At 42.9% G+C, this 26,427-nt stretch overlaps 1 protein-coding gene across 4 annotated transcripts in view; it reads right to left on the reverse strand.

Annotated features, from left to right (window-relative positions):
* Positions 1 to 26,427, reverse strand: part of CAMSAP2 (calmodulin regulated spectrin associated protein family member 2) — a 452,998-nt gene that overhangs the window by 61,318 nt on the left and 365,253 nt on the right. For all 4 annotated transcript variants that reach the window (XM_069231424.1, XM_069231423.1, XM_069231426.1 and 1 more), the window contains 3 exons: positions 25,176 to 25,258; positions 10,669 to 10,738; positions 6,299 to 8,501 (listed from right to left, as the gene is read on the reverse strand). In XM_069231424.1, coding sequence (XP_069087525.1) covers positions 6,299 to 8,501; positions 10,669 to 10,738; positions 25,176 to 25,258 — 2,356 coding nt within the window. The remainder of the gene's footprint in view (positions 1 to 6,298; positions 8,502 to 10,668; positions 10,739 to 25,175; positions 25,259 to 26,427) is intronic.

Raw genomic sequence — 26,427 nt, forward strand, 5'->3', positions numbered from 1 at the left:
TGGTCCCCAGAGGCAAACAGCCAGTCATATATGTTAATCAGGTGGGCTGCCCAGTAATACACCTCCAGGTCTGCGAGAGACAAGCCGCCCACATATTGATTGTGCTGCAGTGCTTTGAGAGCTACTTTCAGGTGTTTCCCCTCAAACAAGAAGAACTGCACGTCTCGTTCCAGTCATGAAGATTCCCGGAAGGATCTGGTAATATGTGTTTTGCACAACATAGAGGAGCTTTGGAAGAGGGATCATCTTAAACATGGCCACCCACCCCATCAAAGTGAGAGGAAGACTCTTCCAATGCTCCAGGTCAGCTCGGCATTCTCTCATCACCCTCCCCAAATTATTAGTCTGACAGCGGTCTGCTCTATGTGTCATATAAATACCGAGGTATATGAATCCCTCAATTGAGCTTTGCATGTGAACTGGAAGAGAATGAATTGTTATGCTTCTCTGCGGGGCATATAGCATTGATTTGTCCCAATTAATTCGATACCCAGAGTATACCTCATATTCCTCAAACAAGTGGAAGAGTAGTGGTGGGATACCTCAGGACTTGTGACACACAAGAGTATGTCACCCACATACAGGGAAATGTGCTCCTCATCAGTCTCCTCCTCTTTCAACTTGAAGCCATGCAGCCCCGGGATGTGTATGGATCATACACGCCAAGGACTCTATAGTGAAGGAAAACAACAAGGGGGACGGGGGACATCCCTGTCTAGTACCCCGTGCGCTAGGGAATTCAGAGGAAAGGATCCATTCACTCTCACTGCCACTACTGGATTACAGTAAAGCAGACTCACCCATTCCCTATATCGAGGGCCAAATCCGAATTGCTCGAGTTTGGCTTCTAAGAATGGCCAGTGTACCGCAATTGCTTTCTCAGCATCAAGGGCCAAAAATATGTGTGGATCCAGGTGGCCCATTATGGAATTCAGCCGGTTCTGCGCTCACCTCAGATTGTGTGATTGTGTCTTGTAGAGGGTCCCGCCATGAAGCCAAATTGGTTCTTATGAACTAGGGGGAAAATAACGTCATGAAGGTGGGTTGCAAGTACCATGGCCAGAACTTGCACCACCACATTAAGGAGATGGATTGGTCTGTAGAATGCACAGGGCAATTTGGGCCTCCCTTCCTTGTGAATAACAACTATCTTGGCCCTTCTCAAAACAGGGGGGGAGAACTCCTTGCCCTCAGGCCTCCAGGAACATATTTAGAAGATGGGGTGCTAGGATATTGCGTAGACTCTTAAATAGTTCAGCCGGGAGCCCGTTGGGTTCAGGGACTTTGCCCCGTCGAAGCCAAGTTGGCTGTAACCTCTTCCAAGGTCATATCCCCTGCTTGAGCCTCAGGACAGGAACAACTATATTCTGCAAATATTCTGCAATCCAACAAGCGTCTTCCAGTGGCCTTGCCTTATATAAGTCACTATAGTATCAGGCAAAGGTCTCTGCAATGTCTTTACCTGAGGACACTCCTCCCCCCTCCGGAGTAACTATCTCCTGTATCCACCTCGCTTCCATCTCCCTTCTCTCTAGCCAATCAAGGAGTTTCCCTGCCTTGTCCCCCATCTCATAGAGTCCATGCTGGGTAGCATGCAACTATACAACTGACTTTTAACCTCTCTCTCTGCAGTTTCCCTGTATTCAGCCCTCTCTAATTCCAGTTGGCGGAGTGCAGGAAGCGGCGGCTCCTGCCCCAAGGCCTCCTCAAGTGCCAGCAGCTATTGTTCCAACTTACTCATGGTTTCCTCGCCTTTCTTCCCTTCTGGGCTACAAAGTCCTGGGCGCAATCCCGAGGCACTGTCTTGTTTGCCTCCCATAGCACCACTGCAGCACTGTCTTGTATGCTTCCCATAGAACCACTGCAGAGCCAACTGACCCCATATTTTCTTGGAAATATAATTGAGTGTCTACCCAGAGCCCATGTGCCACCTCTCGATCCTGTAGGTCCCAAGCCCCAACCTCCATCTCTGACCCCTCCCCCTCTGACTCCCTATACGCACCACCAGTGGGGAGTGGTCAGACAAACCTCGTGCCAGGTATTCCGCTTGATGTATAGTTCCCACCTCTCCTGCGGGTGTAAAGATATAATCCAATCTAGAAAAGACCTTATGGGCCCCAGAGAAGTAGGAGTACTTTCTGTCAGTGGGATGGGCACGTCTCCACAGGTCAGACAACCCCAGGGCTGTAGCAAAAACATAAAGTGGGGTAGAGGGGCAAGACGGTCCCAGCATCCCAGATTGGTCAATGTCCGACACCACCACATCATTCAAGTTTCCCCCCAGGACATGAAGCTGGAAATTGACCTCTAGCAAAATCTTTGCCAATATCCCCAATGGGGGTCCTGGAGCCTGGGTGGGGCGTATGCGTTCATCAACAAGACCTCTCTCTTGCCCTCAGAACCCGTTCACTCCCACGTATCTACCATCTGGGTCTATCCATTGTTGTGTGATGCGGAAGGGGGGACCCACAAATGAAGATTGCCACCACTCTGGAGCCAGATGTAAAACCTGCATGTGCCAGCATGACATAAGGCCCTCTGCCTAGAAAGGTATGCTTCATGCCCCTGAGGTGCTTCTCTTGTAGGAGTATGACATCCGGTTGCAGCCTCTTTATATACTGGGACACCAAGCCGCACTTGACCCTATCACCCAGTCCATTCACATTCCAAGATAGAACTGTGGGGCCCTGCATATCCACCCTACAAATATCAAGGCTTAGAACTAACTTAAGTGTTTCACCCACTAGAGGAAGCAGAGGCTCCTCGGTTCAACACACAGCACACAAACGTTATTGCCCCTGTAAAGAAGATCCCACTATCCATATGGGAGCCCTCTATCAGCACGGGGCGGGGTGGGAGAAGCTGGTCCATACTCCTCCGGCCCCTATTCACAGTGCTGCCTCCTTGGACCCACCACCTCCATTGGCCCCCAGGGCCTCCTTATCAGTCTCTAGACAGTTAATGGCCTCTACGAGCAGATTGGGAGACTGATCTATTCTCATTGTCTGGGCTCAAACCGTTTACTGTTGTGGCAGCATCAGGGTCCTCTCTTCTGTCTCTCTTCCGGGTGCTCATGCCTCCGTTCCCTTTGGAATCAGATGAATGCACTCCACCAATGTTCCGCCGTGGCAGCCGCCACAGCATATCCCCTCCACCTATCTGTCATCTTCGGCGCCTGGGGAGAGACCACTCTCTCACTCCCCCTTTGCCCCTGGGCCCATCATCAGCCTCCTGACTCCCCCTCCCGGAGAGCTGGGGGCGCTCCTCCAACCACACCCAGGCCTCCTCCGGGGACTGAAAGAAGAACACTTTTCCCTGGAACAGGACTTTCAGTTTAGCTGGAAAAAGGAGCATATACTGCAACTGAAGACTGCAGAGCTTGGCTTTCACAGAGTCACGCTGTCTCTGAACATCCCTGGTATAGTTTGGAAAAATGAGGATCTTGGAGTTTTCATACCAGACGTCCCCCATTTTGCATACCTCCTCCAGGATCGTGTCCCGGTCCTGAACATTTAGAAAGCGGGCAATTACTGGTCTGGGGGGGGCCTGCAGAGGGCCTACCCTCCAGCGACCTTTGGGCTTGCTCAATCACAAAACAGGGAGAGAATTTCTCAGGCAGGAGAACTGTCCGGAGACATGTATCTAGAAACCGGTTCATGTTTATCCCTTCGACTCCTTTCGTAAATCCTACAAATCACAGATTGTTCCTTCGGGCCCGATTTTTCCATGTCTTCCAGCTTCCACACTATATTTTTATTGAGGACCCTGGTTCCCGACATCTCCTTGTGCTGTTCCCGGACACTTTGAGATCCTTGTATCCGATGTCGTAACTTGCTCCGCTACATTCCGCATGTCCTGTCACAGAAGGGAGACCCCTGATCGTACCTCCCCCATGCGCCCCCCGAGGGCCACTCTAGAGGCTTCTATCACAGAGAGGAGGGCAGCATTGTCTGGGGCTGCCGGGGGACCGAGGCTGGCAGAAGAGGGGTCACAACTTTCATGCAGCGGTCCATTTTGCCCTTCTGGGGTGGATTGGGCTCCTTATCTCTTTCCATATAGGAATGGAGTCTCTGACAATCTCCCCAACTCTGCCTGACTGCACAGCAAAGCATCTCTCAAGCAGTAAGTTTTGGTCTCTATCAGGGCAGGGAAGGGGGGGTCCCCTAGATGGCTTATCTGGCCCCCCTTGGGGTGACTGATCCACTTCAGCTCGTTTTTTCTCAGCCACCGGCACCTACAAGGCTCCAGGCCACTCCAATCACTAGGAATCACTGTGGGGATCACCACCCACTTACCGTCTCCTTCCTCGGAAGGGGGATGCACCCCAACTTCAGCGAGCCCCTCAGCCTTCCTCCCCCTCCTGGCACGATCCCGCCGGTGATACCAGGCCCTTACTGCTTGTGTTCTACTCCCTCTTAGTGTGGATCATCATTGACTCCAGTCCGAAAGGGGGGCCCCTCACGATCACTCGGGCCCTGGGACCCCAGCCCATCTCTCAGCTCTCAGCGTACTCTCCTCCGCCGATGCAGTCTCCAAGGTCGCCGCAGGCCAGGAAGCCTCGCAGGCCTCGCGGCCACCCAGGAGAACACCTTCACTGCTGTGGCCCCGCCACGAGCCACAATCAGCGGCTCACCCCGGCCTATCAACCCGGAGGCATTTCTCGCAGCCCACAGGCCCGGACCATGAGGCGCAAGGATGTGCCAACAGGATTTCAGCAGAGGTGGTACGGAGCTCTCTCAAGGAGCATCCATCTCTGGCGCCATCTTGGCTCTGCCCCGCCACTACCCATTTCTGAACAGATCAAGTTTCGGAAACTTTCAAAAACCTTTCTATTTCCCACCAATTTGGTACGGTAGACACTTTAATATTGTTATCAGTGTGCATACACTGTGTAGTGCAGGATTTTTCCAACGCCAAGAAACAGGGTTTAGGTGCATGATTTGCTCTGTATATCCCCCAAAACAATTCAATAAATAAAATGGCCTCCATTCATTATTTTGTGAATTAGCTTTTTTCTAAACAAAAACTGCCATACTTGTAGTCCTAGAAGAAAGAAACGTATTATAGTCAGGTTGGGCTCAGGTATCACTATGCAAAGACAAATTAAGCCTTTTGTATTTAATAGCAAAACAATCATCTGCCTTCTGATAGTGCTGGCTAGAGAGAGGACCTCTATTGGTTGTACTTAGGTTTCAAAAAATGGAAATTTGTTTTAATTTAAACATATCTTTAGCAAGAAATACTCAAGCCTACATTTTCATTGCCATGACGACTGTGATTGCCTATTCTTGTTGAAAAGTGTTGCATACCTGTCGATTTTTAAACTATGCTGTTTTGTTACAAGGACATTGTAATATAGTTGCATGGATATAATAATGTGATATGATGTTTTCATTTTTCATTTTTATTCTTGCCAGCCCCCCCAAACAAAATTGAAGAACAACATCTCAAAATATTTTCATAAACTCCAGAAGCATACCATAAGTAATTCTGTAGTTTTGTTTCTATCTAATGCTAAAGTGTAGTGCATGATAGTGTAGTTTACCTGGTTTTCTCTACATCTTATTAAATATATTATTAAACTGAACTGGTAGGGTGCAAACAAGAAAAAACATAATGAACCTAATTACTGTCATCATGAAATAATAGTGTGCAAACAATTAACACTTACATAGTCCTGCCCCAGTTTTGCATAAAAGAGTGATATGAGAAGAGGAAGGGGCAGTGTATTATTGCCCATGGATAGGTCAGGCAGATTTATCATCCTCATCAATAAGGGTTGATCAGAAATTAAAATATTATTATTATTAAGGTACTCCAGAAATTTAAATGCATTTAAGCCCTGATTCCAAAGGTCTTCTTTAGAAAGTTAAAAAACGACACCTAGACATAACTCCACATCACCCTCCTCCTCCATAAGCTCCTTCGCCTGCTCTTTAAAATTATTCTGGGAACTGTTTATTTTTAATTTTTACTGTAAACGTATTTTAAATCATACCAATGAAATGTAATCATTTTGTAAATACAGATCTACTTATGGTTTGATGATATTAACAATGTTATAGACGCGTTCTCTGGTTATTTAGTGCTTCAAAAATCTTATTTTGGTTATTCTATATTTTTAACGGAGTGTTTTAGCAATATATTCCTTATAAACTCTGAAGACCAAACAATCTCATAATCTGTGTACGGAACATCCAGTCAGAACAGTATTTAATGCTTAGTAGCTTGTCAGGTGAGATCAAGAGTGCAATTCTGCTTCATCTCTGTCTCAATCCATGTATTTATAAAGTCCTACCTTAAAGAAGAAGCCGCAGCACACTTTTTGGTCCTCCTCAAGACGCTCTTGTTCACTTTCCCTATCGTTCTCACCAAGGGGATTTGCATCTGGTGGTTTCAAATCCGAAAGGGAAACTTCAATTAGATTTGCATTCTTAGGACTTGAAAAACTCATGAAAGGCTGTTGATCTTCATTCCGTGTGATGCATACAGTTTCCGTGATAGGTTCAGCTAATACTTCTGATACGTTGGATACGTAAGGCCTAATCTCCTCTGCTTCTGATTCTTGTGACTCCTGTTCTAAAGATGTTTCTTTTCCTGGTTCATCAACTGCTAACCCATCCATAGGCCTGCTTTCTTCCAAAGGACTTTCCTTTGCTTGTGGTTCAGGCACAGAACTATCATCCCCAAAACAAACAAACGATCTTGTCTGGGTCTGGCTTGGAGAAAACCGTCTCAGTCGCGGGAGGCTGTCTACAGATTGAGGCGGGGTCAAAGTACGATTCAGAGGTGACAGTTTTAGTTCATTTGGCCTAGGAGTCCTTTGTAACTTTGGTGGGAAAGATACAGACTTCCTGCTCGTAATCTGTGGAGATCGGTGAACAGGCCGTGGGGATTCTAATGTAAAGGACTGTACTGGTGACACTGATCCTGTAGGCCTCATGGTCGACTTGAGTTCTTTAATCTGTTTCTGGGGAGAGGGTTGTGGAGGTGAAATCACCCAGGCCTGTTGTTGTTCCCTCATTTGCATTAACACGTCTTGCTGCAAAGCTAAGCGCTGCATTTCTTGCTGCAATAAATTTAGAGAAGAATTGAGCTTTTCAATGGATTTTGTATATTCACCAATTTCCCCTTCACTCAAAGTTTCTTCAGTCGGACTAGTCAGGTTCCATTGTTTTTCAGGTTCTACAGGAGTGGTAGGGGACTTTGCCCACTTGGGCTGTGCAAACTCTCCACTTTCTAATGCATATTTATTATCTGCCTGCTCAGCTTTGTTTGGAGAGGTCTTTTCATCCAATAATTGTAACCTACTTAGGTCTGAGGCAACATTTTTACCTTGAGCCCCAGCTGCTTCTTCTCGAAGAGGGGATATGCTGTCGCCTTTCTTTTTGACGACACTCAGAAATGCTGTTCTGCCCATTTTCTGTCTCTGCCTTGTAAATGCAGCTTCTACCTTTTTCTTTTGTGCTTCAATTGCTCGCCTCTTTTCCTCCAGTTTCATCCTGAGATGCACCATTTCAGATGCCAGCAGTTGAGTTGTTTCTCTGTCCTGTGAGGGAGTACCTTCCTCAGGTATCTGCCCCCATGCGACAACATGGGGAATGTTGAGCTCTGACCCCTCAGGTGTTGTCTTCTGAGAGCTGCTCCCACTGCTTCTTCCATCGCCATGGTTCAGTTTCCTCATTTTCTGCTCAGCAAAGCTGGTCATTTTGACACCAGAGCTTGATGATGCACTGCTACCTGCCTGAGACTTGGCACTTACGGAGCTAGGACATGGACTTAATGGCTCTCTGTTATAGTTTGACCGGATCTCATTCTCTGGATGAAACTTGGATGGTTCATCCATGTCTGAGTCCATGCTAACAGTGTAGTCTTTTAACGAATAGTCCTCATCCATGGTTTCTGGAATGTCATCCGAGGGGACATGGATTCCGGTATCATCAGTTACTGGACTGGGCAGGCCTTTTGCATCTCCAATAATATCTGGACTACAGGATCTAAGGTCATGGAGGCTTTTCAAGTTGGAATCAAAGAGGCTGACTTCCTGATCATGAAGGAAGAAACCATTCAATATCTCATCAGATTTGGGAAGCTGTGAATGCTTTTGGGGCTCATGAATTATCTGCAAAGCTTCTTCGAGACTTGGTGTTTCATTCTGATTGTCATCAAAGTTGTCAATCACTGTCATGTTTTGGAGAGGTCCATTTGGAAGATGGCACTTGCTACTGTCGGCATTTCTCAAGTTTGTGCTAAGGCAAGCACTGTGCACTGCTTCGCCAAGGTTTGCTTGGCTCTTTTCTTCATCAATGCTTTCTGAGTCACTTTGTCCATTCACCGGCTGGAATGAAAGATGTTTTCGAATGGGTCTTGTATTGCAGTTGCTGTTCAAGCTCAGTCCATCATTGCTAACTGACCTCGTCATCGGTCTGTGTGGTGTAGACATGTGTGCACTATTGTCTTTATCGAAAGAAATGTCAAAGGAAACACCATGAACAGAAGATCTAAATCAAATGGAAAGAGGATAAACAAAACATGTTTTTGAAACCAAAATAAAAATATTTTCCCAAACTATTATACATTATGAAAATACAACAACCACCCAGAGAAATACTACAGATTGCTGCAGACTTTTAGATTCCACCAAGCCCACAAAATCCAACAGGTTCCCTCTATAATTGGTCCAGTTGCCCCAGTTCTTCATCCATTTACAGGGACATCCCTGTCCTTTGTACACTGCTTTTTTGGCCAACATACCCCAATCTAGATTGGTTTTCCAGGAATTAAGGCATGGCGGTGACTCGACTCCCCCATAGTCTAATAATATTATGCTTAGCCACCATCAGACCTAGAATGACCCAAATGCAGTCCATGCGACCCAGATCAGATTCATCCCACATATTAAAGAGGCACCATTTAGGGCCAAGTGTCATGGTCTGCCCACACACAACATTAATATAGTCAAGTACTGTTTTCCAATACGCCTGTAGTACAAGGCAACTCCACACAATATGGAGGAAGGAGCTCGATTGGCCACATCTCCTCCGACACTGGTCATCTACAGCTCCACCCATCTTGTCAACATGGTACAAAACAGATATGTCCTGTATAGGAGTTTAAGCTGTACCAATCGGAATCTGGCCCATATGGCCACCTCCCTGGGGGATGCCTGCACCTCCTGCCATTCATCATCCTTTAAAGTAATTACATTGTGCTTCCACTGCATCCTCAATTGAGTCAGACTGTCAGGGGAGTTGCTGAGTTTTGTTTGATAAGTGAGGGAGATCTCCCTGCAGGGCATGTATGTATCGAGAAGTCTGTCCTCTGGGGCAAGCCTCCGCAGGGCTTCACCTTTTGGGTGAGCAGTCAACAATGCATAATATATTTGCAAATATCAATAGTATTCTGTTATGGTTAGTTGATAGTGTTTTTGAAGATCTTGAAACAAAATGCCTCCCCCTATTCCTAGAGGTCACCTACCCTTGACAGACCAATCAAATCCCATTTGGCAAGACCCGACTGGTCACCAAGAGTTACTAAGCTGGCAGTATCTCAGAGTGGTGTAGCCTGTGTGATCTTATTGGTTCAACCTAATGCCTTAAGCGTTGTTTGCTAAAGTTGAAGTGTCAAGCACTAGGACCCTTGAAAGCTGTATATCGAGCTTCTCCCGTATACGGCCTGTTGATATCTCCCCCGGGTGCATGACCAGTCTGTCCATCTGGTAAGAAGGATCGGTCAGCAGGTGATGCATCCAATAATGCACCAATGTCAGTTGCGTAACCCAGTAATATTTTCAGATGTCGGGAAGGGCAGTGTCTCCATTGTACCAAGAGAAATGCAGGGTGCAGTGCCGTCCCAGAGTAGCAGTCGTACCTCGCGTTCTATTTCTGTAGAATAGGATTCTAGAACCGGAAAGGAACTGTTGAGGAGCACATACAAGAAACGCAGAAACGTCATCATTTTAAAAAGGGCAGCTGTGCCCAACAATGAGCAGGGCAGCTTTCTCTAATGTTGGACATCGTGTTAAAGACGGGAAAGTGGCAGAGCTAGGTTACGGGCATAGAACTATGTGGGATTCGTCGTAACATAGCTCCCAAGGTATCTGAAACCTTCTTCCCATGACGTATATATATTAAAGATTTTTTCAAGTTAATGGCATAACCCGAGTAGGTACCAAAATGGGTAAATATATGCATGTCTTTCTAGGGCTAATGAAGGGTCAGACATATAAAGCCCTCCTGATGGGCTTTTGAGGGTCAGAAAAAAATAAATGCAAAATACCTCTCATGTTACCCTTATCACCAAAATTAACAAGCTTTGGGGTTCCCTGCGCAAAAGGAACTTCATAAACCAGTTAAGGGGATAAAAGTAAGTCATCCACCTTGTTTGGGTCATTACATTTTGTTGTGATGGTACAAAGAGGCAGGAGGAAAGCAGCCACTGGTGGGTCAGGGATATTTTTCACCGGCTACACCGTCTAGAATGCTGGTGGCAGAGAGTTACAGAAATGTCAGCTGAGGATATGGTAAAGGACACTTTATGGTTGTCAAAGGTGGGCATTGCTTGAACATCTGCCTGGAGGGAATGGGGAGAGAGGACTAAAGGAAAATCTTCCCCTCTGCAGTTCTTCTTTGTGAGTTCAGGAGTAGAGCTGGTTGCAGGTTCACTGACCTTTTTTCTTTGGGCCAGGTTCCTACGTAGCCGTCCACGTAAGACATAGATGTAGACCTTTTAATTGCTCCTAGAAGAAAACAAAAAGAGCAACATCACAATGTGATCCAGAAACCTGAAGGCACTTATGGGGTTTACGTATATGTCAAGTGTCTAATCCAGGAGGATTACGAACCAGGGAATTTACAAAAATTACACGAACTGGGACTAGTACCTCAATGTATGAAAATATATTCCTGGAGGAGCAGTCCCACTGTTATGACAAGCTACTTTCGGTAGCTCTATTGTCTAGTACGGATTTCAATGTTCAACATTTATAAAATGTTTTCAGGATCACAATTTACTGAAGAGAAGGTATTATAGCAAGTCAGACCAGTGTTCATTTAGAAGAACAGCATCCACACCAATTTTCAGGATATCCTTACAACAGAACATTATGTACAATAAATTTGAGTGGAAATTTGACAAAGTCAATGTTTAGCCTGCAACACTAACATGGATACAGCCCACCTTATCTATGTTGGGTGGCCCTCTCTTAGAGCATTATGGCATTATTTTCAAATATATATTTTTATGTTTTAAATGTTAATGTGCAAACAAATGAATCTGGCAATAAACTTGCCTTCTGGTCTTGGGATTGTATAATGCGTTATGAGAGGATGTCTATTTCCCCCTTGCCGTGCTACGGGACCATTAGGAATACTGACCTAGGGACCCACTTGACAGACCAGGACTGGGCTTAAATGTGGGAGATGGCGCCTAAGATTTCCTGGAATGCCTGTTTCAGATTAATACACTTTTACGTCCTTCACCGGGCATACCTTACATCCCTGAGGCTTAGTGTTTGCCCACGTTGTCATGTTGCTACAGAGGATATCCTTTATATGCGCTAGGGGTGCCCTCAGCTGACCCTTTATTGGACAGAAGTGGTGCATCTCTTAGCAGAGGCTACTGATCACACTATTACACCTACACTCAAGTTTTGACTTCTGGGCCTCTTTTGTCGACCTGCTAAATATATAGTCATCACTAGGTTCACTGACCTAGCTTTGGTACTGGCTAAGCGTAGAATCACTATGCTCTTGAAACATACAGAGGGCCCCCGCTTAGAGAGCTGGAGAGCAGACGTACTATGATAGGCAACATGGGAAGGAAATGCACTGCTCCGTAAAATGCCCCAGGACCTTGTAGTGTGCGAGAGCATGGGACACAGTGCTGGCCGACTTTCAGGAAGGTGAGAATGGGCGTGAGGATGAAGTTACTAAGTGCTTCCCAGGAGGCTCAGATGAACCCCCTCTGAGTCCCTGATGTGATGATGCCTGGGCTCGGGTTCCATCTTCCCTATGCCGATATTAATCACCGGCAATAGAACAAGAATTAGAAAGCATTGGAGGGGGTCTGCCATTCTATTGCATTGATCTCTGGAAGCTTTCATGGGGGGGGGGGGGCGGTGAGTGGAGGCAGCGGAATGGGGGTGGGAGTAGATGATTATTTGGGTTGCTTGTTGTTCGATATATTTCAACAGACCTGTATGTGTCTACTATTATTAGACCTCTCTAAATTTCAACTATGTTGCTGGCTACATTATTGTTTTTCTATTTCCCTGATACATTGACATATGCCCCTTTATTAGTCTTCATTTTGTTGGGACCTATGAAACAAATATTATGCTATTGCTGGTCTACATTATATTCTGATTTAATTTTGTTTTCTTATTGTATGAACAGTGGTGATGATGTTTGATGTTTATTTTAATAAAAATCTGTTTAAAAAATGAACAAAACAGGAAATAAAAAACAATTTTCAAAGTTTCAAGCACTATTACCAACAACATGCATGCAGTACTCATTGTAGGAAGCAGTAATGGAGTTGAGATATCATCCTACATCCCCTGTCTATAGACAGCCACCAGGGTCTTAATGGGTAACATGTTGTCACAGGAAATAAAAACAGCAAAATATAAGCTCCAAGATTTTACAAACATTTTGGGAACACCTATTATTATCACAGATTCACAGCATGTATTTGTATTGTTTTTTAAAAACTTTATTTAATGTTTTTTTAGGAATAGAAAAGTACACGGGCCAAACTGGCAAGCGTTTTCAATCAGATGCAGCCTGCATATACTGAATGATTAATTAACTCTTCATACAAAGACGTTTACAGCAATAGAGACTCTCAGAAAGTCAATCCTGTCAAGCTTCGGCCCCATATACAAGAAACAATGAGCAATAACAAACAGTAAACAATGCTCAAAAACCCAAACCATAAACCAGTCCCTCCTCCTTTATTTCCATTTCCATAGCTCAGTCAGGGTAGTGCTTTTTACCACTGAAACAAGTTCCAGTACACTCGTATGAGCAGTCATGGGCCTTTGCCTATTGTCTTCTCAGGCTTTCCTATGGTCATTTCAGCAAGGACTTTGAAAACCCAGCTTCCACCCAGAGGAAGTTCACCCAAACCCAACCTCAGCTCTATAGTTTTGACTAAACCCTGGGTGAAGCAAGCAGTTCCCAGATCTGATCATAAAACTCCATCAGGTCATTCATCCTATAAATGATTCACTCACACTCTGTTATTATGAACACCTCTAGTAACCAGAGTATCCTATACAAGATCATGGGCTTCCTCCAGAACCTTAAGATACATAACATTGCCTTTGCCAATTTGTCTGTATGTTAATTTCAGTACCCAGTGCTCATGACACTGTCTTGCCAGCGTCATTCCAGCAGATTCTTAGCATGGAACAATTTCAAAGGGCATGCAGAAAAATACTATCGTTCTCACATAAAAGGTATGTGGAATAGTCAGTCCACACTATTATGTAAAAAGAACACCAGATTAAGTATTTTAACATGTAGCAGTCTGACACTAGCCTCTATTGCTATTTCCATGTGATGAATCAGTGCCTCTAACTCACTCATATTGTTTCCATGTGTTCAACAAAGGGGCCAGACTGCCTCTTGGGGTATTTGTTAATGTTTTGCCTATCACTGAGATCATGCTCCTCTTATCAGATGAATCATCAATACCATAATCTATAGAGTAAGAACTATGTTCAGTCCCACGCCCACTTCCTTGCAGTCATATCATGCATGGCAAACTTGTAAATATTTGATATACCCCTATAGATGCAACTCATAATCAATCTGGAGCTGCATTAATGATCTCATCTACTGGTAAAATGACTAAAAACCAGCTGCAGATTTCTCCCTCTGCAGGCTATTGTATGGGTTCCTGGGATTCATCATTTTTTGTAACAACATGCACAGATCCGGATTTGCCAAACTACCAATAACTCCAATCAGTTACTTAGCAAGTATTATGATCTGAGCATTTAGCAGTAACACTGGTGTGATGCACATTCCTCTTTAGATTTCCCTGTTTATGGATTAAAGCTTAGATGTCCTTTTTTAAACACCCAGAAATGACTCTTCTACCCTGCTTGCCCCAAGCATGTTCACCATGTAGGTCCTAGGCACACTTGCCTGCGTCTTAAAAACAAACTGTGTGGAACCTTGTTGGCCTGGCATTCTGCACGACAGCAAACACTGGAGAGCATTAGTAACTTACTTGTGGGCCTGTCTCTTTCGTGAGGTGATTCAGTATAGCATTACTAGAAGTGCTGAATTAACCAGTACCTCCCTACTGATACAGCCCGACTACCCCCCTCCAAGCACCTTCTTATGTTCTCTTCAGCCATACTATCAATTTGCCTGCCTTGTTAGCTACTCCTTATAATCTTCTCTATACTCCAGTGAAATGCATCTTGTCCTCTTTCATGAAATGTGCATGTTACTGCTGAAGCAGATGTTTTAATTAGAAATTATTAATGAGTGTTTATGTATTTTTAATAATAAATTCTGTAGAAAATGAATAACGTAGAGAAAAATAATGTGCACGTTTGAAATTGTGACCTCTGAGAATGGCCACCAGTGTTCACGAAATTTACTAAATAAATGACTAACAAATATGAAATATTTAAAATGTAATGTATTAGATTAATGTAGTAATATGTCATATTAAGAGTTATGAATTTTGTTCTTGCTATTTAATTGTAGGCCTTAACTTAGCGAGTGTCATAGCCTAGTTTTGCCAGGCCTCATGCAGAAGCTGTATTTCTTAGCGTTTAATGAAAAATGCTGACAAACTAACTGAAAAGCTCATTGTTTCAATAAAATGCTTAACTGAAGCTTTCTATGGGAACCAACGGACAGGAGATGATGTTCTGCAATTGTATCATATTGTATGTAAAATATGCTAGATGTACTTTCCCAGGACACGAACAATGAAGAGAAGACACTGACTGAAGGAGAAGATGCAACAATTTTGATACCTGATGAGCCGGATGATGAGAACATCGTAAGGCGAACCAATCAACGATATAAGAAAGAAGAAATATTAGAATTCACAGATTTAGGACAGTGAAACTATTGGGTAGAGTAATAATGTACGATTAATTGACCAATTGGAAATTAGGGGATCGTTTGGGTGACTTTGATATAACAACGTGACAGAGGGAAAAGAACGCTGGCCTTATTCCGATTTTGTGATGCGATATTGAGGAGAAGAAGAGATTCGGGATTCTGTCATTGGGCTCATTCTCTCTGTCTGAGAGCTTGATGTGTTGCTGACCGATTGATGACCTGAGGACGAAGACTGATTCTGTTTGCTGATCCATACCGTGGATAGGTAGATATGACAATATGACTGAATTGTATTTTTATGCCTTTTCATTCCAGGTACCAACAGCGCTGACTTATTAGTTTTCCTTAGGTAGATGTTCTCTAAATTTGTGTTCTAAATTGTTTGCATGAAGCCCAACATGCTGATGCTAATCTGGACTAGATGAGGGTTTTCGACATGACTACTGACAAATTACAGAGACAAAGGGTTGACGGATTACTTTGTTGAATCTTATGGACTACATAACTTTATTAAAGTTAATCTTGCTAATGATTTGCACTGATGCTTTGGAATGTATTGTGATTCAAGCTTCCATTAGGTTGTGTTACCTGCGTCTATTTGCTTAATAAATCTTGTTCTTATATGCATTTTGATCTGACAATGAGATTAATCCACATGACTTTAGTATTGTTAAAATAACGGAAATAAAATTACTAAACTTTTACTAAAGGTGTGGTTATTCAAGGCTGAAAAGTCATGGTGTGTGGAAGTTACTGACTCTATTGATTATTGATTCGACTAATGATTATTGATTTTGTGTGTTAATTATTGTTCACTGTACTGTAAGCTATGGTAAGAAAACTTTGAACGAGTCAAAAGGTTCATCGATCTATACGTGTCCACTTGTAAGTTTACTTATCAGGGATGGGCAGGTTAACAGTTACTCTTCTATTTGACCATTCCTCAGTCTTCAAATCACATCATCAGCCACCTTCAGAAATTCCTCTTTAAGACTTCTAAATTATTCATCCACAGCCTCAGGTGCCTGGGTCTAGCGTGACATTCATGCAAAGCCATGAAAGTAGCCTGCCCCTGAGCATAGACGTATTTGTTCCCCAAACATTCACTCTTGACGTACCTGAATCCACATTTATCACTAAGTAATGCTTGAATATCGAGGTTACGAAGGCCACCATCTGTGAGTTTTGCTATCCCATGCATTCAACCTTCATTTGCCTTAGCATCCATGAGATCTTTACCACATCAACATCAGAAGGAGGAAATTCCCCTGCCAGCGTCACCAATAACTGTACAAACAAAACTACTAACCATCACACCCCTCCAAGTGTGAAAATTAAGACTATTCCAGGCCCACAAAGGTATAAGAATGGCTTGGGTGCAGGTATTAGTCATGTGTGATGCATATTGAATTTATAAAAAACTGTGTCCATCTCAAATTCAGACAAACAGCACCACCTGATATTGTGGCATTCTAATACTTTCAAAGGGGGAAAGAGATACTTTTGCCTTTTGTTAAACTTTGCAAACATTTTCAAAAAAGCATTTGATCCACCATAGTAAACTTCATGCTTTCAGTCTCTGGACGTAAACCAATCATTCACGTACAAAGATAGAAATAGCAAAAGTAGAGTTAGTGGATTAGCAAATTACGTGTACCACTGTGTAGTGCACAAGCCACTTTCCACTAAAGCTCCATATTTTGTACAAAGTTCTATAAAACAAGTACATGACCCTAGGGTATCAGAGCACTGTATATTACAAGAGTGATTATCTTTACAGTAGTGTTTGCAAATATCCTATTACGGGTATTTCTCAAGTATTTTATAAATGTCTGTCAGGTTTGCTGTTCCATTTTATGGTATGACAGATCTTGGGTAGCATATGGTTTGCTATACACTTAAATTGATACACCTCTGTGTAGCCTCTATGCTGTCTTTGAGTAACAAGTTGCCTGGAGTTTCTTAGTAGTTATCAGTTGTTTGCTGGATTGTGGAGTTTAAGGTTTGCAGGTGGTGTTTTTGTTTCTCCTTGTCATTTAGTTTTCCAGCCTCAGATATCATATGTCGAGGACCTTACAGGTTCAATGCCCTGGTGTTGGTTACATTTTAATTTCCTCATGTTTTCAGAGTGTCTTTCTAGTAATAAGGCCTTTACAATCTTCTTGAAGTGGGCTGTTGATGGTTGCACAATTTTTCTGCCAGATGGAGTTTCAAATTCTTGGTGCATTTTCAGTGTGGCTCGCTGCGCATTAAAGTGGCAGAGCGTGGGGGTGGGGAGAACAAAAACATAAAATTAAAAAAATTAAAACATATCTCCTTCCCTTCAGCAGACAAAGGCTCCCAGTCTGCCCTCAGGCCAATCCTGACACTGCTCAGAGCAGTATTAGGATTGGCGGTACCGGCCAGCCAGGGCACTTCCAGGCAGACTGGGAGCCTGTGCCTGCTCTCTCCAGCCCGGCAACACAGTGCTGGGCTGGAGAGAGCTCAGTGCACAGATGTGTTTGACCGGCCCAAGACAGACGGTCAAACACACATGTGCACTGAGGGGAGTGCACTTTGCACTCCCCTCATCCCCGTCACCTCCACTGGCCCGCACCTTTAACAGTGAAAGGATAATAAACACAGTTTATTTTCCTTTTGTTGTTAAAAGTTGGCAGCTACTGATGCTCATGTTGGGGGGGGTGATTCTCCTCCACCATGCGGAGGAGGAGCTGCTGTGCATTTTCTGTGAAAGAGTGTGCATATGATCTTTCCTTTTTAAATTATGGTGGGTCTAGAAGCAGTACCTGTGTGCCCGAGAGTGTGCAGTTTTCTTCCTGATCCTGTCAGCTTTTTTGAAAGATATTCCAGGGTATCGGGATGAATAGTATTGTGTGTCATGCATGCTGCTCTGAGGATGCATCTTGATTATAAAGGGGAGCAGTCAGGTCCTGAAAGAGTAGGGGTGATATGGTCATAGCATTTTTCTCCTGAAATGAGCCTGGCTGCTGGGTTGATTGTTGCTGTTATAGAGGCTACGTGCGTATTTGGAGCCCCAGTGTAAGTCGCATTCTTGTAATTCAGGTCTGGATATCACTAAGGCTTGGGCCACATTTCTGAGGTCTTCCATGGTATGAATGGAATGGTTTGAACTTTTTGAGGAATTTGAGATTGAACAGGGCACCTGTTGCTGTGGTATTTATAAGTGTTGTCATGCTCAGGTATTTATCATGTGTGATTCCTAGTGATTTGGTATGATCTACAACTGTTAGCTGGCAGCTGAGAGCGTCTAGTTGAGCAATCCATTATTTTAAATTCCATGTATTTACTTAAATAAAGCTGTGCACTGCTGCTGTATCCTTAATCCTACCCCGGTTGACAATTGGTAGAATTTTCTCAGGATCATAGTGGTATGAGAATTTATATGAACCATGCCATTTTTACGAAATTATAGTAACAATTCTGAAATCTTTAAATAATTTTGATTGAAGCCAAAGATAAAGTGCATTTTCAGATTCAAGGCCTGTCTCTGTGTATGGCTATTCAATTATCTACTGGCAGAGAGCTCCTAAAAAAGGACTGAAGATAACAAAACAGTCTAACATGAAAGAACTCCTTAAACATGCCTCCTCAGTCTTGCCATCTCAGTCAGAGTCAGAGCTGACTGAACACCTCCCCAAGATTTGCCTTCGCCCTCTTCTTTTATACTGTTGTTCAGAGTGGTTATATTGTAATATTATGTTGTAATATAAAGGATGTTTTTTGCTTCCATTTAATTCGAACCTGTCATATAAAGTTCTGTCTTTGAACGTATCATACCTGTCCCATTTCTTTTAATCTGATTCTGAATCTTAAATAACTCTCTGACAAGTTAATTTTCATCAGTGAGTGATTTTGGCTTACAGCTGTAAATCAGCGGCAAAAGCATGAAAGCATATGTCTACTTTCTGAATAGCAACACTAGAATTGTTTGAATTAAACATTTAGCATATTTGCAACAATTGTAATGGTGGATGGAGTATGTCAGTAGCATTGTGCAGTGTGCCAATCAACAAAGTTTAATTCCATATTCTGGTATCTCCAAGGTACATACTTCGTCTATTCTGCAAATACTACACTCAATGGGGAGGACGTAATTGATACACCAGTGAAAAGAATGCTTAATACTGCGGTTAGTCAAGTATGACAATCCCTTTGTATTTCTTAAAACAGAGTGCAAAATATAATCTAAAAAGTCCACATAGTAATGTGTATCATCACCTAATATTGCCATTTGACGTTCGGGGAGACAAAACATATTGGCCTCAATTTATTCAAGATTATGATAATACAAGGGTTCAGGTAAGGATAAAACATTGGTTCAGGTTTGGCAAATACTTGGATGGGTTCAAGTGGGCAAATACATGGGTGTGAGTTAGGTTAATAAAAAGGTTCAGGTTGGCGTACTATAAGGGCGTAGGTTGGTATAAAATGTACGATTAAGGTTGGAATAATACATGGGTTCAGGTTGCAGTAACATATGGGTAAATGTTGGGTTAATTAAAAGGTTCAGTTTGGGGAGATAAATGGGTACAGACTATGATAGTACAAAGATTCAGGTTTGGCTTATACATGGGATCTGGCCAGGCTAAAACACAGGTTCAAGTTGTGATAATAGTTGCGTTCAATTTTAGTTAATACACAGGTTCATTCTGGGATAACTTATGGCTTTTGGTGGGACAATACATGGGTACAAGTGAGGCTACAACGTGGGTTCAGATTGAGATAATACCAGGGTCAGGTCATCCAAATAAATTGGTTCACATGGGCTATACATTGCCATCAGGTTGGGCTGGTAAATCGGTTAAGATTTAGCAAATAAGAGTTCATGTTTGGACAATACATGGACAATACACACGTACTCATTTGGAACACAACGAAAATGAAAAATGTATGCAGTAACCAGAAACATGTACCAATTATTATTTATGCTTATTTTGGATGTCACGATACAGCCATTGCTGGTGATGCGGTTTTATTGCATCTGTAATTTCAAAAAAATGCATTACAACACTAAAACAAAAAGACAAAAGGCAGAGGGTGCTTTACCTAGGAAAAATAGGAAAAAACGTGGTGATAGTGCTAAAAGCACATTATTACATATTTCCTTCTACAAAATACAAAATCTGGAGGTGAAATCCAACAGTACGATAAATCTTGGTAAAAGGATTTACTTCATGAACACTAAATAGACGTCTAGTATGCTAACCCATTATGAATTTTAACCCCTACAAGCTTTTGGATATATAAATCCAGTCTTATTGATCTTTGCAATTTGCCTGTTAAGGGTAAAAATCTTTATCTGTAATTTGTACATAACTTAATTTTAAAATAAACCAGGTAAGACCAGTCAGTTACGGTGGTGTTACCCCAAAGCTTTTGCATTTGTCCCTCCTGTTTTGCTGAATTTGTTTTTGTTAGGGCTCTGTGCACTTTACCACTGCTAACCAGTGCCAAAGAGCTTGTACTCACTCCCTAAAACATGGTAAAACTGGCTTACACCTAAGTGGAATATTTATTTTACTTATACGTCCCTAGTAAAGTGGTATACCATATACCCCGGGCCAGTAATTCATATGCCAATTGTGGGCCTGTAGCATTTGTTGTGCCACCCAATAAAGTAATACCTTAAAACATGTTTCAGCTCTGCCACTGCAACTTGTGTGCAGTTTTAAACTGCCAATTCGACCTGGAAAAATAAACCCCTTACCAAGCCTAAAACTCCCTTTTGATACATTAAAATTACCCCTAAAGTAGGCCCTTCAGGCAGCGTGCATTGCATTAAAAAAGTTGTACACAAGTTAGCTTTTTACTACTGTGGGGCCTACCTCTCACATAGGATAACACTGGATTATCTTATTACATTTAACAAGTGATTACTTCTGTTTGAGAGCAGGTAGAAATATAATGTTTGGTATTTAATGGTAAAGTCGGATTTTAAGTCACAATTGTGAAAATGACACTTTTATAAAGTTGGCATTTTCTTGTCCTAAACCATTTGGTACCGGCAGCCTATGTCCTGGATCACATGACTAGGTGTAGTTAGCAGTTGGCCTTTGTATGTTCCTCTCAGTCAGTCTCATAATAAGGGGAGTGGGTGTTGGCAGAATGGGCCATTCTGACTTGATGGGAGGTGCAAAGCTGTGCACAGCCCCACTTGCACTGCAAAGAAGTTGCCTCAGTCCACAGAGAATTTCACACTAGCCATTTGTGTCCCTAGACATCCCGGTGGGAGGCAGGAAATTCTAGACATTTCTGTGGGACTGGGCCCTACCTGCTCGCCATACGCCCTGAGTGCATCAATGGTCTGCCTAATTTAGCTGTAGCTCCTGCTACTTTCTTCTCAATTGCAGCAAACCTTATTCAGCGCCTCCTCGCTGAAGGGGTATCGGGCCTCATGGAGCCCTTGTCAGCTACAGCCTGCAGCTTCATACAGCTGGAGATTTTTTACTTCCATAAAAAAGACTACGTTCGAACGTAGAAAGCTTCACTGTGACTTCGTCCAGCGGCACCCTGACGATGGCACCTCCTCCTTGGACATCGCCAGCTGCCTCCCCCCTGAACATTACCTTATCAGACATTTTGTTTCAAAATTCTTCTACTTCCGAAGATAAGTTGAGACTGGGCTCAATCCACTTCTTGTATCCAAACTGCGCTCCATGGCAGTTGCCCATAACTTTCTGTTTTTCCCTGGTCTCACACAACTAGATGTCTGCGGTTGTCGCTTTGATCTTTTAGGAGCTAGATTGCACCAAAACCTTTAAAAGTTCATAACTACGGTTCTACTGATTGAATTTTTGTTGTTTTAGTGTCATATAATGTATTATATAATACTCTATTTTCAAAATTGGTGTGACATTCTTGTGTTGTGTTTTCACTCTATTAATCAATCAATAAACTTTATTCAATTGCGTAAAAGCAGATCACAAAAGATACAAACATACATAAAAGTATCATAATTAAAATTAATACAAAACAAAAAACACCAACAAGATAAAAATACAAAGTTGACTAAAAACGAAAAAGTCCCATTAAAAGATCATACAATTGCATGATCAGATTGCACTTTTTTAAAAAGAGCCCACAGCTGAACATACTTCCTGGCTATCTAATTGTTGCAAGTAGAGCAGGGCCACTCTACACCTTCAAAAATGATGCTTATATAAAAGAGGCACTAAATAACTTTATGTGCAGCGTTGTCTGGATAGACACTTCATCACATGGGTAAGTACATTTGCTAGGGGGAACCAAACTGACCCTGTGGAAAAAATAATACCTAGCTGATAGAACACAGTATAAACCAAGACAATAACATAGGCTCCCAGGACCCTAGGACCATGTCCACGTAGGGCAACACCCCATCATGATTTGTACTAAACAGTAATCCTTGACAGAGGGCTTCATTCATTCTCTATGAGCCCTTCTGACTGATAAAACGGATTCCAAATCCACCCTTGACCTTCTTACAGATGTTTGTGGGACTCTCAAAAATAGAAAAACACCACTTTATTACTGGCTGTGGGCTGCATAAATACTTCATAAATTGCCTCTAAGTTAAGCCTGCCTGTTTTGTGTCAAACTACCGGAGGGTGAAGCACAAGTTAATTTAGTGATTTTTGTGGTTCCCCTTGGAAGGGGTTGTGGTTATTACTAGAGACAGGTGTTCTCCCACTCAATTAAAAAACACATTTCTCACAACACATCTTTACAATGAGGGTCAACATTTTAGTTGATGAATTCTAGCTACATTGAACACAAATGAAAAAATATCTTGCTACGATGTGCATTATCATGCCATGTAAATATGAGTAATAGGGAACATGCATACAACCCTTTGGAGAGCAATTTCATTATGCTTCATATCGTAGCAGTAAAACAAATTTCAAAGATACACTGAGGGGGTGATTCTAAGCTTGGCGGGCGGCGGTAGCTGCCCGCCAAGTGGGAACCGCCAGAAGACCGTACCGTGGTCAAAAGACCGCGGCGGTCATTCTGGGTTTCGCACTGGGCTGGCGGGCGACCGCCGAAAGTCCGCCCGCCAGCCCAGCGGGAAACACCCTTCCCACGAGGACGCCGGCTCAGAATGGAGCCGGCGGAGTGGGAAGGTGCGACGGGTGCAGTTGCACCCGTCGCGAATTTCAGTGTCTGCAAAGCAGACACTGAAATTCTTTGTGGGGCCCTCTTACGGGGGCCCCTGCAGTGCCCATGCCATGCAGGGGCCCCGCGGCACCCCCTACTGCCATCCTGTTCCTGGCGGGAGACCCGCCAGGAACAGGATGGTGGTAGGGGGTGTCAGAATCCCCATGGCGGCGGAGCGCGCTCCGCCGCCATGGAGGATTCTCAAGGGCAGCGGGAAGTCGGCGGTACACCGCCGACTTTCCGTTTCTGGCCGCGGCTGAACCGCCGCGGTCAGAATGCCCAGCGGTGCACCGCCAGCCTGTTGGCGGTGCTACCGCCGACCTCCGCCATGGCGGTAATTACCGCCAGGGTCAGAATGACCCCCTGAGTCCTAATGATGGCAAGGACATGATGGTGGGACTTCAGTCAGCAAGGGAGGGACTGGTGGGAAACAAAAATGCAGCTCATATACTAGCAATGTCTACCCAACTTAGACTTACCCAATTTAAATTCATTCATAAAATCCACTATACAGTCAAACAGCTTTGGAAGATGGCAATCACATCACCCCACCATGTCAAAGATGTCAAACAGATGGAGGTAATCTCTTCGATGTAACTTGGTCATGTACAGTAATAGAGATCTCGGTCCAATATTCCAAGAATCCTGACAGAGATAACATAGGCAATTAAACAAAGGTTATCAGGGATAATTGAATAGGAGGGTTTCACCAGGTAAATGAGAATATTAATAGGAATGAAATATGTTATTGCCAAAAGAGATACTGTTAAATAATGTATGTTGCAGATCTCACAAACATTGAGAGAATAGCAAAGAAGTATGGACAGACGTGCTAAATTTGTGAAATCAGTGTATTTAGCTAGAGGTTGTCCACAGAGGCCTGCCAAGGTTTGGGAACCAAGGAGCCAATACTTTATCTTCGATACTTACTGCCTCCTTTTTTTGTCTAACTGCGTTGAAACTCTAATTTATTGTTTAGTAGATGAGAAGTGATGTGTGAGAATAATGTGGTAACCTATATTCTGTCAATGTCATCTAAAAATGAATACAAAGTTACCTTATAAGTATTATTTTATACAGTTAATATTCTTAAGAACCACACCTGAACCAAGAGGTTTTAGTGTATTTCACCTGAATATAAGAAATAAAATGCACAGCCTGGAGCTAAACATTCTCGCTAAGGATCAACAATACAGGGGTAAGCAGAAATTTGTAGGGATCTGATTTATCATGAGGGATCTTGCTGGAGGTCATTTTAAAGAAATGTAAAGAAATAAGCTTTTTGAGGTTCTCCCTGAAGGAGGTGAGGAAGGTCTGTGTCAAGGCGGTACATGCTGTAGTGACCCATGAGATGGATTGTTTGAGTGTGGAGGAGGTTCTAAATGTGAGAGCTTTGAGGAGTAGGGTGTCTTGACTTCTGTGAACTCCTGAGCTAACTGTGATGGAGAGCAGATCTTCCAAGAAGGGGGGGTGTTGTCTTGTGTAGCTTTATGGCTAGGCAGCAGACTTTGAGTTGGATTCTTGCCAATATGCAGAGCCAATGGAGGTCCTGCAGTATGGGGGTGATGAAATTTGCTGGCAGCTATGACAAGCTTTGCTGCTAAACAGAGTACAGATTTTAGTGGGGTGATGGAGGCTTGGTGAACTTATAATTAAGATATTGACATCTTTTTTGAGGTGTTCATGCTAATGAGGTGACCGAATCTTTCAGGATGTATAAGTGGACATTTGCAGCTTTAGCGACCCTGTTAATGTGAGGAAGGAATGTAAATAACAGACCAGTCTTGAATCCAAGTGATTTTAAGTAGGGAGCCATCCACTCATCCTTTTTAAAACATGCTCTGCTTTGACTTATGGGTTTCAAATTCTACATTATATACATTTCTTAATTGTAAAAAAAATACATATTTATGCAAGTCTTACCTAAAGAAGGGGCCTCAGATGGGTGTGGAATGCATCTTACTGGAAGCACCGGGTGAGAGGGTGAAAATGCTGCATTATCCAAACTGTAAAACAAACAAGCATGTTATTTTATTAAGCAGGCTAACATGTGACTAGTGGCATTTGGTGGAAAAACATATTTAAAAAGTAATTGAAAAAAATGAAATAGGAAGGAGATAATGGCCTAGTTTTGTTACAATTAAGTGAAGGAATGGTATAGATCATCAAACTTTCAGCTCAAGAAAGGCATATGCTACAAATGAGTAAATAGCAAAAGCTAAAGTTGCATTTAAAACAAGGTACAAGTAATTATAATTTTAGGAACACACAGGGGGTTATTCCAACTTTGGAGGAGGTGTTAATCCGTCCCAAAAGTGACGGAGATACCACCAGCCGTATTACGAGTTCCATAGGATATAATGGACTCATAATACGGCTGGTGGTATATCCGTCACTTTACCGTCACTTTTGGGACGGATTAACACTTCCTCCAAAGTTGGAATAACCCCCACAGTAGTGCAGAGTGTTTGTCCTGAAATGATCAAAATCTTAAACATGTTTTTCATCTGATTTTTATTACCTTATTTCTGACCTACTCAGTGGTTTGCTGGAACACTAATATCATCATTTGCCACCCTTTGTTTTCAGAGACTTGTGTTAGCTATTGCATTGTTTCTCAAATATCTTTATTTAGATTTTCAACTAGTAATAAGGCACTGAATGCAAAATACAGCAAAATATCAGAACGTGCTGGTGGCTGGAACTGCATAGGATAACACCTAAATATAGTGAAAGCCCAGCATAAATAATTGATATAAATACGTAGGTGTCAGTGCTACAATTTCAATAAAGCTCCACCAAGTGGAATTCAGTGCAGAGGAAGTGGACATATTAGATAAAGACCTTAACAGTACAGTTGTTCTAACCCTCTTCGAATAAAAAAGCCAGTATAACAATATTATGGTACAGCAGAACCACTGTGGCACTCAAAGCAATATGTCACCATTAGATCCTACATTTTAAAAGATGAACAACAGAGAGAGAAAAAAGGGAAAAATGAGAACTACTCAGCAGCAGGATTCTTTGACCTGAGGTAATCCAGAATAGAAGAGGCTGCCTTCATATGTCTGAACAACATAGTCTTTTTGCCAAAGCCTACTCTTAACCAAAGAGGATACAAAACATTGCCCTGAGACTCACAGTTGGTAAAGTTTTTGCATTAAGTCCTGGAGAA

This window comes from Pleurodeles waltl, chromosome 4_2 (assembly GCF_031143425.1).
Source record: "Pleurodeles waltl isolate 20211129_DDA chromosome 4_2, aPleWal1.hap1.20221129, whole genome shotgun sequence".
Lineage (NCBI taxonomy): Eukaryota > Metazoa > Chordata > Amphibia > Caudata > Salamandridae > Pleurodeles > Pleurodeles waltl.